At 39.9% G+C, this 15580-nt stretch overlaps 1 protein-coding gene across 12 annotated transcripts in view; it reads left to right on the plus strand.

Moving 5' to 3' along the window:
- The window catches only part of LOC115106725 (polycomb protein SCMH1-like), a 46781-nt gene that overhangs the window by 3633 nt on the left and 27568 nt on the right, over positions 1-15580 (plus strand). For 11 of the 12 annotated variants that reach the window (XM_065011259.1, XM_065011261.1, XM_065011253.1 and 8 more), the window contains 3 exons: positions 1607-1677; positions 9882-10116; positions 10768-10856. In XM_065011259.1, coding sequence (XP_064867331.1) covers positions 1607-1677; positions 9882-10116; positions 10768-10856 — 395 coding nt within the window. Of the gene's footprint in view, positions 1-1606; positions 1678-9677; positions 9767-9881; positions 10117-10767; positions 10857-15580 lie in introns of those variants that run through there. The other variant, XM_065011274.1, reaches the window with a different exon arrangement.

Consider the following 15580-nt stretch of genomic DNA (forward strand, 5'->3'; position numbering starts at 1 on the left):
TGAAAACAACATCCTGAATCAAACACATTCATATTCAGTTATAACCAGGGGTTGGAACCAAAATGATTTTCCAATTGTTTCTTTCTGAACAGAAACACAATTTCTGTTCGTTCCGTTCCACTATTCCGACCAGCAAAATAAAGTTCTGAACCGGTTCGAATCCCAAAGAAGTATTGGTTTATATTTTCTGTTCCTTTTTAACCTGTTAAATCAACCTTCTTCTTTTTTTACATTTAGCTCATTAAATTATTGCGACTGAATTTTTTTGGGGTCGGGAGAGCGCAAAGAGAGGGTTGAGGAGGAGGCTTGAAGCTCTGGGCATCTTATGACATGCATTATCTGGGTCCCCAGAATTATACCTAGAAGAAGCGGCTTCTATAGAGGAACTTTGACTGTCCTTTGACCTATATAGCTAACAGGCTTGAGCTAGATTATTATTATTATGATTTTTTTTACCTTTATTTAACTAGGCAAGTCAGTTAAGAACAAATTCTTATTTACAATGACGGCCTAGGAACAGTGGGTTAACTGCCTGTTCAGGGGCAGAACGACAGATTTGTACCTTGTCAGCTCGGGGGTTTGAACTTGCAACCTTCCAGTTACTAGTCCAACACTCTAACCACTAGGCTACCCTGCCGCCCCAAACTGGGGCTTGTGTACGCAGAGCGGCACCAGAATTAAAAACATGTCTTTTTGTAGTTAATAAATTTAACACGGAACGTGATAACTAGGCCTATATTATCCTTAACTAGCATCGGAAAAAGCAAATCTATTCTTCTCTAGCTAGTTAAAAAATCTCTGCCCATCATCTGAATCACGCTTGTAATGTCAGTACAGTAGCCTATGCTTTGGTGGGGGAGGGGCAGGTAGGCTAAACACACACACCCTGGTAAAGATTTTCAGCTTGCAAGCAGACACTGGAATATGTTTCTGAGTGAGGGCTTAGCTTCAATTTTTTTTTTGTGGGACTACAAAAAAAAATGCCTGTTCCCTGAACCAGTTCCAACCCCTGGCTTATAACACGGTTCTAAAGGCATCAGCATGCTTCATTTCAGCTGGCGGTGTGCTAAGCATTCTACCTTAAAATAAATTTGCTTGAAAAATGAGAAGAACTTGGTCATAGTACTGTTTGTCCATTTTGAGATGCCTTAGCTCTATACACTTCCTGAAAATAGTCAGAATTAATCTAAGATAACTCAAGAAATCTGTAATTAATTTTGAAGTTTTTGCAGAGGAGATCTTTAGTCGTGCAATTTTACATCTAACTAAGATGTTTGGTGCAGTTTTTCTCAATGAAAAATGTGCTTTAAGACTTTACTGAAGAATCCCTACTGTTGACCAACGAAGGGGCGTTGACTTCGGCTACCGACTTCAGCTTGCCTCGATCAACTGAAAAAAATAAACCTTACCGAAGTTTAAAACAAAACAAACATGTCCCAAAATGTTGTCATAATATATGTACCGAACGTTTTCGGCTTGAAGGCATGGGAACACCTTAACAATAGCACATACCACTAGCACTGAACCCCAAAACCACACACATTCACACAAAAACATATAACGGTAGACAACAAAAAGCAGCCATTGTGCTTTTTCTGTCCCACAGGTCACTTCAGTTGGGACAAATACCTGAAGGAAACAGGTGCTAGTGCTGCACCTGCGCACTGCTTCAGACAGGTAAGCCCCCCTAATCAGACTACAGTATATCCTCCTCATCAAAATGTCAGGGCATGCTACTATCCTATGTGAAACTTCTGCTCCTGAAATGATTCAGAGCCAAATGATTCTAAGCCATGGCATTTACAGAGTTTGTAGGAATTATGACCAACAAGCAATATGAGATAGAAGTTAACCGTGGCAGCCAAAGTCTCACCAGTGACAATGAGCAGCATCAACAGTTGAAGTCAAAAGTTTACATACACCTTAGCCAAATACAGTTTAAACTCAGTTTTTCACAATTCCTGACATTTAATCCTAGTAATAAATCTCTGTCTTAGGTCAGTTAGGATCACCACTTTATTTTAAGAATGTGAAATGTCAATAATACTAGAGTGATTTATTTCAGCTTTTATTTCTTTCATCACATTCCCAGTGGGTCAGAAGTTTACATACACTCAATTTGGTATTTGGTAGCACTGCCTTTAAATTGTTTAACTTGTTTCAAACGTTTCGGGGAGCCTTCCACAAGCTTCCCACAATAAGTTGGGTGCATTTTGGCACATTCCTCCTGCCAGAGCTGGTGTAACTGAGTCAGGTTTGTAGGCCTCCTTGCTCGCACATGCTTTTTCAGTTCTGCCCACAGATTTTCTATGGAATTGAGGTCAGGGCTTTGTGATGGCCACTCCAATACCTTGACACAACTTTTGTCACAACTTTGGAAGTATGCTTGGGGTCATTGTCCATTTGGAAGACACATTTGCCACCAAGCTTTAACTTCTTTACTGATGTCTTTTGAGATGTTGCTTCAATATAGCTACGTAATTATCCTTTCTCATGACGCCATCTATTTTGTGAAGTGCACCAGTCCCTCCAGCAGCAAAGCACCGCCAACAACATGATGCAGCCACCCCTGTGCTTCACGGTTGGGATGGTGTTTTTCGGCTTGCAAGCCTCCCCCTTTTTCCTCCAAACATAACGATGGTCATTATGGCAAAACAGTTCTATTTTTGTTTCATCAGACCAGAGGACATTTCTCCAAAAAGTACAGTCTTTGTCCCCATGTGCAGTTGCAAACCGTAGTCTGGCTTTTTTTATGGCAGTTTTGGAGCAGTGGCTTTCTTCCTTGCTGAGCGGCCATTCAGGTTATGTCGATATAGGACTTGTTTTACTGTGACTATAGATACTTTTGTACCTGTACCTGCTGTTGTTCTGGGATTGATTCGCAGTTTTTGCACCAAAGTATGTTCATCTCTGGGGTACAGAAGTCTCCTTCCTGAGCGGTATGACGACTGCGTAGTCCCATGGAGTTTATACTTTCGTACTATTGTTTGTACAGATGAACGTGGTACCTTCAGGCATGTCGAAATTGATCCCAAGGATGAACCAGACTTTTCGAGGTCTACAATTTTTTTTCTGAGGTCTTGGCTGATTTCTTTTGATTTTCCCATGATGTCAAGCAAAGAGGCACTGAGTTTGAAGGTGGGCCTTGAAATACATCCACAGGTACACCTCCAATTGACTCAAATTATGTCAATTAGCCTATCAGAAGCTCTAAAGCCATGACATCATTTTCTGGAATTTTCCAGGCTGTCAACACTGTCATCTCAGATTTTCAAAATATGCTTTAGCTCAACAAGCATTTGTGTAAGAGTATTTATAGCCTAGCATAGCATTAAGCCTAGCATTCAGCATGCAACATTTTCACAAAAACAAGAAAAGCATTCAAATAAAATCATTTACCTTTGAAGAACTTCAGATGTTTTCAATGAGGAGACTCTCAGTTAGATAGCAAATGTTCAGTTTTTCCAAAAAGATTATTTGTGTAGGACAAATCGCTCCGTTTTGTTCATCACTTTTGGGTAAGAAAAAAACCCGAAAATTAAGTCATTACAACGCAAACTTTTTTCCAAATTAACTCCATAATATCGACAGAAACATGGCAAACGTTGTTTAGAATCAATCCTCAAGGTGTTTTTCACATATCTATCGATGATAAATCATTCGTGGCAGTTGACATTCTCCTCTGAAGAAAATGGAATGCGCATGGACCTGGAGATTACGCAATAATTTCAACGGAGGACACCGGGCGGACACCTGGTAAATGTAGTCTCTTATGGTCAATCTTCCAATGATATGCTTACAAATACGTCACAATGCTGCAGACACCTTGGGGAAACGACAGAAAGTGCAGGCTCATTCCTGGCGCATTCACAGCCATATGAGGAGACATTGGAACACAGGGCATTCAAAATCTGGACCATTTCCTGTATGAAATTTTATCTTGGTTTCACCTGTAGCATTAGTTCTGGGGCACTCACAGATAATATCTTTGCAGTTTTGGAAACGTCAGAGTTTTTTCTTTCCAAAGCTGTCAATTACATGCATAGTCGAGCATCTTTTCGTGACAAAATATCTTGTTTAAAACGGGAAAGTTTTTTATCCAAAAATTAAAAGAGCGCCCCCTATCTTCTTATGGCAGGGGGGCAGTATTGAGTAGCCTGGATTAATAAGGTGCCCAGAGTAAACTGCCTGCTACTCAGGCCCAGAAGCTAAGATATGCATATTGTTAGTAGATTTGGATGGAAAACACTCACGTTTGACATGTTTCTACGAACTGTAACGGAACTTTTTGACTTTTCGTCTGGCCTTTGTGTCGTGAATTTGGATTTGTGAACGACACGCGCGAACAAAAAGGAGCTATTTGGACATAAATGATGGACTTTATCGAACAAAACAAACATTTATTGTGTAACTGGGAGTCCTGGGAGTGCATTCTGATGAAGATCATCAAAGGTAAGTGAATATTTATAATGCTATTTCTGACTTCTGTTGACTCAACAACATGGCGAGTATCTGTATGGCTTGTTTTTTTGTGTCTGAGCGCCGTACTCAGATTATTGCATGGTGTGCTTTTTCCGTAAAGTTTTTTAAAAATCTGACACAGCGGTTGCATTAAGGAGAAGTTTATCTAAAGTTCCATGCATAACACTTGTATCTTTTAGCAATGTTTATTTGGAGTATTTCTGTAAATTGATGTGGTTCTCTGCAAAATCATTGGATGTTTTGGAAGCAAAACATTGCTGAACATAACGGGCCTTTTGGATATAAATATGAACTTTATCAAACAAAACATACATGTTAGGTTAGTGATTCATTTTATCTCTATTTCTGCTTTTTGTGACTCCTCTCTTTGGCTGGAAAATGGCTGTGTTTTTCTGTGACTAGGTACTGACCTACCACATAATCGTTTGTTGTGCTTTCGTCTTAAAGCCTTTTTGAAATCAGACTGTGGTGGGATTAACAACAGGTTTATCTTTAAAATGTTGTGAAATACTTGTTTGTTTGAGGAATTTTAATTATGAGATTTCTGTTGTTTGAATTTAGCGCCCTGCACTTTCACTGGCTGTTGCCATATCGATCCCGTTAGTGGGATTTCAGTCGTAAGAATGAAAGGCACAGCCAACTTAGTGTATTTAAACTTCTGACCCACTGGAATTGTGATACAGTGAAATAATCTGTCTAAACAATTGTTAGAAAAATTACTTGTCATGCACAAAGTAGATGTCCTAACCAACTTGCCAAAACCATACTTTGTAAACAAGACATTTGTGGAGTGGTTGAAAAATTTGTTTTAATGACTCCAACCTAAGTGTATGTCAACTTCCGACTTCAACTGATATATATATATATATATACACACACACACACACAGTGGGGAGAACAAGTATTTGATACACTGCCGATTTTACAGGTTTTTCTACTTACAAAGCATGTAGAGGTCTGTAATTTTTACCATGGGTACACTTCAACTGTGAGAGACGGAATCTAAAACAAAAGTCCAGAAAATCACATTGTATGATTTTTAAGTAATTAATTTGCATTTTATTGCATGACATAAGTATTTTATCACCTACCAACCAGTAAGAATTCCGGTTCACACAGACCTGTTAGTTTTTCTTTAACCTCGAGAATCTCTCTCAGAACCACCATGTGACCACTTACGCAATGTGGCCGCCTATGGCTATTCTTCAACAGAAATGCGTAAAACTACGTCACAATGCTGTAGAAACCTTAGGGAATACGTAGAAAGCGTAAGCTCGTTGATGGTACATTCACAGCTGAATAGGGAGTCATTGGAACGCAGTGCTTTCAAAACCTGGGGCACTTCCGGATTGGATTTTTCTCAGGCTTTCGCCTGCAACATCAGTTCTGTTATACTCACAGACAATATCTTTACAGTTTTGGAAACGTTAGAGTGTTTTCTATCCAAAGCTGTCAATTATATGCATATTCCAGCATATTTTCCTGACAAAATATCCCGTTTAAAACGGGAACGTTTCTTTTCCCAAAAATGAAAATACTGCCCCCTAGTACCAAGAGAAGCCCTCCTGTTCTCCAGTTACCTGTATTAACTGCACCTGTTTGAAACTCGTTACCTGTATAAAAGACACCTGTCCACACACTCAATCAAACAGACTACAACCTCTCCACAATGGCCAAGACCAGATAGCTGTGTAAGGACATCAGGGATACAATTGTAGACCTGCACAAGGCTGGGATGGGCTACAGGACAATAAGCAAGCAGCTTGTGGTGAGAAGGCAACAACTGTTGTCGCAATTATTAGAAAATGGAAGAAGTTCAAGATGACGGTCAATCACCCTCGGTCTGGGGCTCCATGCAAGATCTCACCTCGTGGGGCATCAATGATCATGAGGAAGGTGAGGGATCAGCCCAGAACTACACGGCAGGACCTGGTCAATGACCTGAAGAGAGCTGAGACCACAGTCTCAAAGAAAACCATTAGTAACACACTACGCCGTCATGGATTAAAATCCTGCAGCGCACGCAAGGTCCCCCTGCTCAAGCCAGCGCATGTTCAGGCCCGTCTGAAGTTTGACAATGACCATCTGGATGATCCAGAGGACGAATGGGAGAAGGTCATGTGGTCTGATGAGACAAAAATAGAGCTTTTTGGTCTAAACTCCACTCGCCGTGTTTCGAGGAAGAAGAAGGATGAGTACAACCCCAAGACACCATCCCAACCGTGAAGCATGGAGGTGGAAACATCATTCTTTGGGGATGCTTTTCTGCAAAGGGGACAGGACAACTGCACCGTATTGAGAGGAGGATGGATGGGGCCATGTATCGTGAGATCTTGGCCAACAACCTCCTTCCCTCAGTAAGAGTATTGAAGATGGGTTGTGGCTGGGTCTTCCAGCATGACAACGACCCGAAACACACAGCCAGGGCAACTAAGGAGTGGCTCCGTAAGAAGCATCTCAAGGTCCTAGAGTGGCCTATTCAGTCTCCAGACCTGAACCCAATAGAAAATCTTTTGAGGGAGGTTAAAGTCTGTATTGCCCAGCTACAGCCCCGAAACCTGAAGGATCTGGAGAAGGTCTATATGGAGGAGTGGGACAATATCCCTGCTGCAGTGTGTGCAAACCTGGTCAAGAACTACAGGAAACGTATGATCTCTGTAATTGCAAACAAAGGTTTCTGTACCAAATATTAAGTTATGCTTTTCTGATGTATCAAATACTTATGTCATGCAATAAAATGCAAATTAATTACTTAAAAATCATACAATGTGATTTTCTGGATTTTTGAAAAGATTCCATCTCTCACAGTTGAAGTGTACCTATGATAATAATTACAGACCTCTACATGCTTTGTAAGTAGGAAAACCTGCAAAATCGTGCAGTGTGTCAAATACTTGTTCTCCCCACTGTATATATACATAAACACACTACAGTCATTAAACATTATGCAGGGCTTCACATGAACCTTTTAGCAACTTGTCCTTCAGACAAGTTAGACAGATTTTATACCTGTCCAAAAGCTCAAGTCACCAAATAATAAATGGTTTGTAGCCTAAACAGCATGGTTCAAATAAGTGACTGAACATTGTGTTGTTTGATGGAAGAAACCACTTTACAAAATAACATTCATTATTATTACCGTACAGAGAATCAGACAAAAATGCAGGCTACCTATTGGCTTCTTTGCATATTCAAGCCTGTCTCAAAATACAACACTGACCCACTTTTCAAAGAGGACTAGAAATATATAGATATCCTGCTCTTATAGGAAGCAAACACCCCTCATGGCTGATAAATTAGCTATTTGTGTATCTCTGCACTGCCTGGCAATTCATCAGTGCAGCAGTCCTTGTGTTGTGCAGCCAAGCAGCTTAGAGGGAACATTGGTTAAGACGTTGGTTTCCAGAGCTACATATGCAGTTGAAGTCAGATGTTTACATACACATCCACAATAAAACGAGTCCTATATCGACAGAACCTGAAAGGCCGATCAGAGCCAGACTACGGTTTGCAACTGCACATGGGGAAAAAGATTGTACTTTTTGGAGAAATGTACTCTGGTCTGATGAAACAAAAATAGAACTGTTTTGCCATAATGACCATCGTTATGTTTGGAGGAAAAGTGTGTGTGTGGGGGGGCTTGCAAGCCGAAAAACACCATCCCAACCGTGAAACACGGGGCTGGCAGCATCATGTTGTTGGGGGTGCTTTGCTGCTGGAGGGACTGGTGCACTTCACAAAATAGATGGCATCATGAGAAAGGAAAATTATGTGGCTATATTGAAACAACATCTCAAGACATCAATCATTCTCTCTACTATTATTCTGAAATTTCACATTCTTAAAATAAAGTGGTGATCCTAACTGACCTAAAACAGGGAATTTTTACTCAAGAGTCAATATCAGGAATTGTGAAAAACTGAGTTTAAATGTATTTGGCTAAGGTGTATGTAAACTTCCGACTTCAACTTTATCTGTGTATGTATGTGTATATATATATATATATATATATATGTGTGTGTGTGTACCATTCAAAAGTTTGACGTCACTTAGAAATGTCTCTGTTTTTGAAAGAACAGCTCATTTTCATCAAATTGATCCGAAATACAGGGTAGACATTGTTAATGTTGTAAATGACTATTGTAGCTGGGAACGGCTGAATTTATTTTTTATGGAATTGTACTCCCATGTCGATGAGACCCATTATCAACAACCATCACTTCTGTGTTCCAATGGCACGTTGTGTTAGCTATTCCATGTTTATTATTTTAAAAGGCTAATTCTTAATCATTAGAAAACCCTTTTGCAATTATGTTAGCACAGCTGAAAACTGTTTTTCTGATTAAAGAAGCAATACAACTGGCCTTCTTTACACTAGTTGTTTATCTGGAGCATTAGCATTTGTGGGTTCGATTTCAGGCTCAAAATGGCCAGAAACAAAGGCTTTCTTCTGAAACTTGTCAGTCTATTCTTGTTCTGAGAAATGAAGGCTATTCCATGAGAGAAATTTCCAAAAAACGGAAGATCTCATACTGGCAAACTGGCTCTAACTAGAATATAAATTGGAGTGGGAGGCCCTGGTGCACAACTGAGCAAGAGGACAAGTACATTTGTGTGTCTAGTTTGAAAAACAGACGCCTCACAAGTCCTCAACTGGCAGCTTCATTAAATAGCACCCGCAAAACAACAGTCTGAACGTCAACAGTGAAGAGGCGACTCCGGGATGCTGGCCTTCTAGGCAGCTCCTCTTACTGATAATGGGCCTATGTAGATATTCCATAAGAAATCTGCTGTTTCTAGTTACAATAGTAATTTACAACATTAACATTGTCTACACAGTATTTCTGATCATTTTGATGTTATTTTAATGGACAAAAAATGTGCTTTTCTTTCAAAAACAAGGACATTTCTAAGTGACCCCAAACTTTTGAACCGTAGTGTATATAATAGAAATCGTTAGCTATTTCATGTGAAAATGTTATGGGATGCATTTGCTCCATTGGTTTTGTTTGTAGGCCTTTTTGATAGGCCTATATTATGCCCTAATAGCCTGCTTGGCCACTGACTAAAACTATAATTAAAGCGGGTACAGCCAGTGTTCACAGTAAATGTGTGCAAGTTGCACAGAATGCTCACAACATTCAAATTTCCACTCACAAGACCTGAAATTTGCTAAGTGGCGGGATTTTTTTTAGGGAACCATTAGGCTAAGAAGAAATTCCCTCTTGGGTCGAGGGGTGACACTGATTTCAAGTTGCGTGCAGGGCTACCTCGTCACCACAGAGTGAGTTCAACTCACCTTCGATACATAGTCTTGCTTGATGCTGTGTTCCTATCTTAGCATGTTGAATCTGTCCAGCATCATTGCATGCCTCTCTGACCTTCCCCTACCTCTACAGGGCGCAACACCTCCAGTGAATGAGTTCAAGGCGGGCATGAAGCTGGAGGCGCAGGACCCTCGGAATACAACGTCCACCTGCATTGCTACGGTGGTGGGCCTGACTGGATCGCGGCTGCGCCTGCGCCTCGATGGCTCCGATAACAAGAACGACTTCTGGCGCCTGGTGGACTCATCAGAGATCCAGCCTATCGGCAACTGCGAGAAGAACGCAGGCATGCTGCAGCCGCCATTGGGTGAGGAGGAGAGAGAAACACATTTTCACACACTCCGATACTACATACCCATTATGGATATGATGTGCCCTATTCTTTTTTAAATTGTTTGCGATCACACAGTGATACTTACCTTCCTCAGTTAGATTTACACCAGACTGATGTATACTGCGGTCTATTAATTAGTGCACACTGTAGCAAAACGTGCAACGGAAAATATTTTTGTATTGAAAACGAGAATTTATTATTGGACAAATGAATGTAAGTCCCTCACTGTTATCGGCCCATTTGCGTCAATTTGTTTTCTTGGCTGTATTCTAGGCTGTATTTGGTTTCCAGGCTGTATCACAACCGGCCGTGATTGGGAGTCCCATAGGGCGGCGCACAATTGGCCCAGCGTTGTCCGGGTTTGGCTGTTGTAGGCCGTCAATGTAAATAATAATTTGTTCTTAACTGACTTGCCTAGTTAAATAAAGGATAAAAAAAAATACTAAAAATACAAGTACATACACCTGTGTGTAATAGTGTGATTTGGTGCAATTCTCTAAATGTCCACTAGGTGTCAGCTAATATCAAAAGATGTCTATGGCCCCATCCCATGCACATTAATGAAGGGTCTCGTCTACTGTGTATGGGTGAGTTTTTTTGAAAGCGTCTGTACTTCTCCCACAGGCTTCCGTCTGAACGCATCCTCCTGGCCGATGTTCCTTCTAAAAACACTCAACGGAGCCGAAATGGCCCCAGCACGCATCTTTCACAAGGTACCTGTCACAAAGCAGCACACGCTCTCGTCATACACCTGTTTATAAAGCATACCTGTACACATATACACTCTCCCTTTCCCAGCATATACACCTATGTAGCTACATTTTCCATTGATGGCCATTTGTATTTATTATGGTTGCAGAAAAACGGATTAAAGTTAACGGTAGAACTAACACCACTGGCTTATGGAAGCACTGCTCTAAGCGAGAGGTATATTAAATATTTCTATTTATGCTCCCTTTTATTGATCCTAATGATATAGGCCTAGATGTGAACAGCCGAGGTGTCATAAAATTTGAATAAAAATCCAAATGTGTATGGAGGGTTGGTTTTACAGGTTTACTCGTTCTGGATTCTCAGTACTGCATGTATTCTTGGCTATCATGCTATGGCTGTGTCAGAGTCAATTTTAAGTTGTGTATTCATTTATTAGTAGTTTGATGCCTAAGTTAGAATCTGTTTCTTTTTCCTTCGTTTTTTTTTTGTCTGAATAAAACATGATATAATGAGGACCACATGAAATATGTCTTGCATGTAATGGACATAAATAACTGGTTTTACGATATATATATACAGTGGCAAGGAAAAGTATGTGAACCCTTTGGAATTACTTGGATTTCTGCATAAATTTGACATACAATTTGATCTGATCTTCATCTAAATCACAACAATAGGCACAGTGTGCTTAAACTAATAACACAAATGATTGTATTTTTCTTGTCTATATTGAATACATAATTTAAACATTCACAGTATAGGTTGGGGAAAGTATGTGAGAGATTTTGGTTAGAGTTGCCCTGCCCCATAAAAAAACACTCACAAAATTTGAGTTTGCTATTCACAAGAAGCATTGCCTGATGTGAACCATGCCTCAAACAAAATAAATCTCAGAAGACCTAAGATTAAGAATTGTTGCCTTGCATAAAGCTGGAAAGGGTTTCAAAAGTATCTCTAAAAGTCAGTCCACAGTAAGACAAGTTGTCTATAAATGGAGAAATTTCAGCACTGTTGCTACTCACCCTACAAGTGGCTGTCCTGCAAAGATGACTGTAAGAGCACAGTGCAGAATGCTCAGTGAGGTTAAGAGGAATCCTAGAGTGTCAGCTAAAGACTTACAGAAATTCTGGAAGATTCTATCATCTCTGTTGACGAGTCTAGAATGCGTAAAACACTAAACAAGAATAAAGAATCCACTGCTGTCTAAAAAAAAACATTGCTGCACATCTGAAGTTCGCAAAAGAGCACCTGGATGTTCCACAGCGCTACTGGCAAAATATTTTGTGGACAGATGAAACTAAAGTTGTGTTGTTTGGAAGAAACACACAACACTGTGTGGAGGAAAAAAAGGGCACAGTACACCAACATCAAAACCTCATCCCAACTTTAAACTATGGTGGAGGGAGCATCATGGTTTGGGGCTGCCTCAGGGCCTTGACAGCTTGCTATCATCGACAGAAAAATTAATTCCCAAGTTTTATCAAGACATTTTGCAGGAGAATGTAAGGCTATCTGTCCGCCAATTGAAGCTCAACGGAAGTTTGGTGATGCTACAGCACAACAACCCAAAAGACAGAAGTAAATCAGCAACAGAATGGCTTGAACAGAAGAAAATACGCCTTCTGGAGTGGCTCAGTCAGTCCTGAACTCAACCCGATTTGAGATGCTGTGGCATGACCTCAGGAGAGCAGTTCACACCAGATATCCCAAGAATATTGCTGAATTGAAACAGTTTTGTAAAGAGGAATGGTCCAAAATTCCTCCTGACTGTTGTGCAGGTCTGATCTGCAACTACAGAAAACGTTTGGTTGAGGTTATTGCTGCCAAAGGATGGTCAACCTTTTATTAAATCCAAGAGTTCAAATACTTTTCCATCCTGCACTGTGAATGTTTGCACGGTGTGTTCAATAAAGACTTGAACAGTTATATTTGTGTTATTAGTTTACGCAGACTGTGTTTGTCTATTGTTGTGACTTAGATGAAGATCAGATCAAATTTTATGACAAATTTATGCAGAAATCCAGGCAATTCTAAAGAGTTCACATACAATTGTATCCAGTGAACTAAGCAGGCTGGGCTGACATGCTTATAGCCTTTGCTAGGACTTTCTAAATTTGAGCATGCGTTTATAAGATTGTGCGGTTATTATTTCTATTAATATTATCTATTATTGTTACTATTTTTTTGGGACTGTTTTCCCGTGTGTTATTTAGTTAGTTCTCTTAAAAAGCACCCTCATAGATATTTATGTTATCATGGGACTGCCCTCATTTCCCTCTGGCCAAAGGCAATTGGTGGCCAAGTGTTTGCCTTAGGGCACGTCATGAGTCGGGGAGATGGTCTGATGGTCTTAGTGACAACAGATCTATATATGGGGGAAGGTTTTAGTGGGTGGAATATTAGGACAATTTGGGGTTTACAAAGATGCAGCTACATGCTTAACAGTGCAAATTATTATGGTACAGCTACAGTGGGGCAAAAAAGTATTTAGTCAGCCACCAATTGTGCAAGTTCTCCCACTTAAAAAGATGAGAGAGGCCTGTAATTTTCATCATAGGTACATACACTTCAACTATTACAGACAAAATGAGGGTGAAAAAATCCAGAAAATCACATTGTAGGATTTTTTATGAATTTATTTGCAAATTATGGTGGAAAATAAGTATTTGGTCAATAACAAAAGTTTATCTCAATACTTTGTTATTATATACCCTTTGTTGGCAATGACATAGGTCAAAAGTTTTCTGTAAGTCTTCACAAGGTTTTCACACACTGTTGCTGGTATTTTGGCCCATTCCTCTATGTAGATCTCCTCTAGAGCAGTGATGTTTTGGGGCTGTTGCTGGGCAACACAGACTTTCAACTCCCTCCAAAGATTTTCTATGGGGTTGAGATCTGGAGACTGGCTAGGCCACTCCAGGACCTTGAAATGCTTCTTACGAAGCCACTCCTTCGTTGCCCGGGCGGTGTGTTTGGGATCATTGTCATGCTGAAAGACCCAGCCACGTTTTTGCTCACCGTTCTTGTGATCATTTTGACCCCACGGGGTGAGATCTTGCGTGGAGCCCCAGATCGAGGGAGATTATCAGTGGTCTTGTAATGTCTTCCATTTCCTAATAATTGCTCCCACAGTTGATTTCTTCAAACCAAGCTGCTTACCTATTACAGATTCAGTCTTCCCAGCCTGGTGCAGGTCTACAATTTTGTTTCTGGTGTCCTTTGACAGCTCTTTGGTCTTGGCCATAGTGGAGTTTGGAGTGTGACTGTTTGAGGTTGTGGACAGGTGTCTTTTATACTGATAACAAGTTCAAACAGGTGCCATTAATACAGGTAACGAGTGGAGGACAGAGGAGCCTGTTAGTCAGCCACCAATTGTGCTGTGAGAGGTCTGTGAGGGCCAGAAATCTTGGTTGTTTGTAGGTGACCAAATATTTCCACCATAATTTGCAAATAAATTCATTAAAAATCTTACAATGTGATTTTCTGGAAGAAAAAAAATCTCATTTTGTCTGTCATAGTTGAAGTGTACCTATGATGAACATTACAGGCCTCTCATCTTTTTAAGTGGGAGAACTTGCAAAATTGGTGGCTGACCAAATACTTTTTTCCTCCACTGTATATTGACACATAATCATCATGGTGCTTTTTAAATGGTAAGTTTGCAAACATTGGTTGTGATAAGTATAATTGTATCATTATGGTAAGTGGGGAAATAAGTATAGCCAGTTATAATTGTAATGGCTTAGGTGATTTTTTAATATTTTTTATACGTTCTTATAAGGCTAAAAAATAAATAATAAAATATAGATTGTTTACAGGAAACTCGTCCTGCAAATATAGATGAGGTTGGGTGGAGAAAGGACTGGGCGGGATTAATATATTTTTGTCACAGGCAAAGAAACTCAAAAGGTGTGATTATACTAATTAATACACATTTTGATCCAATTGTGTAAACTGTGCAAACAGATCTGCATAGAAGATTATTATTATTATTTAAAATATGCTATTGGACCAAAAACAGATCTGGCTAATTCATCTATATGGGCCAAATAATGATGATCCACACTTCTTTGAAAATGTATATAATAATCTATTGAGATCACAAGCAACGAATTAATCTATTATTATGGTGGGAGATTATAATACGTTTTTAAGTACCTCAATGGATCGTAAAGGAAATCGCACGACAAACTATCCCCCTCAAGCACTTAAGGAGACCACGAAGATCATGGATGCATTAGAACTAGTGGATATATGGAGGTTGAAAACCCCTGACCTAGTGAGATATACATGGAGGAGGCTTCCTGCTGGCATCAAAGTTTTTAAAAAGTGTTAAAAGGAGACCGAATGCAATCGGACCACCATCTAATTGGCCTCCTTATAACTCTTACAGAATTTCCGCGTGGACGGGGATATTGGACATTTTGTCAAGACCTATTGGATCACAATTTGTTCTTAGAGAAGACAAAGGAATTCATGCATTTTTTGCACCTCATAGGTACAGCAGTTCCCTTATTGTATGGGACACTTTTAAATGTACTTTTAGAGGCCATTCAATACAATACTCATCATTAAAACAAAAGCAGTTTAGGTCAAAGGGAAATAGAGGAAGTAACAGCGCAGGTAGAAGGTAATGGAAACTGTACTATAGAGGCACAAAATAGGTTAGAGGAAAAACAAAAAGAAATGGAGGTACTTATTCAAGAACGATCAAGTGTAATGT

Source organism: Oncorhynchus nerka, linkage group LG3 (assembly GCF_034236695.1).
Source record: "Oncorhynchus nerka isolate Pitt River linkage group LG3, Oner_Uvic_2.0, whole genome shotgun sequence".
NCBI classification, from domain to species: Eukaryota; Metazoa; Chordata; class Actinopteri; order Salmoniformes; family Salmonidae; genus Oncorhynchus; species Oncorhynchus nerka.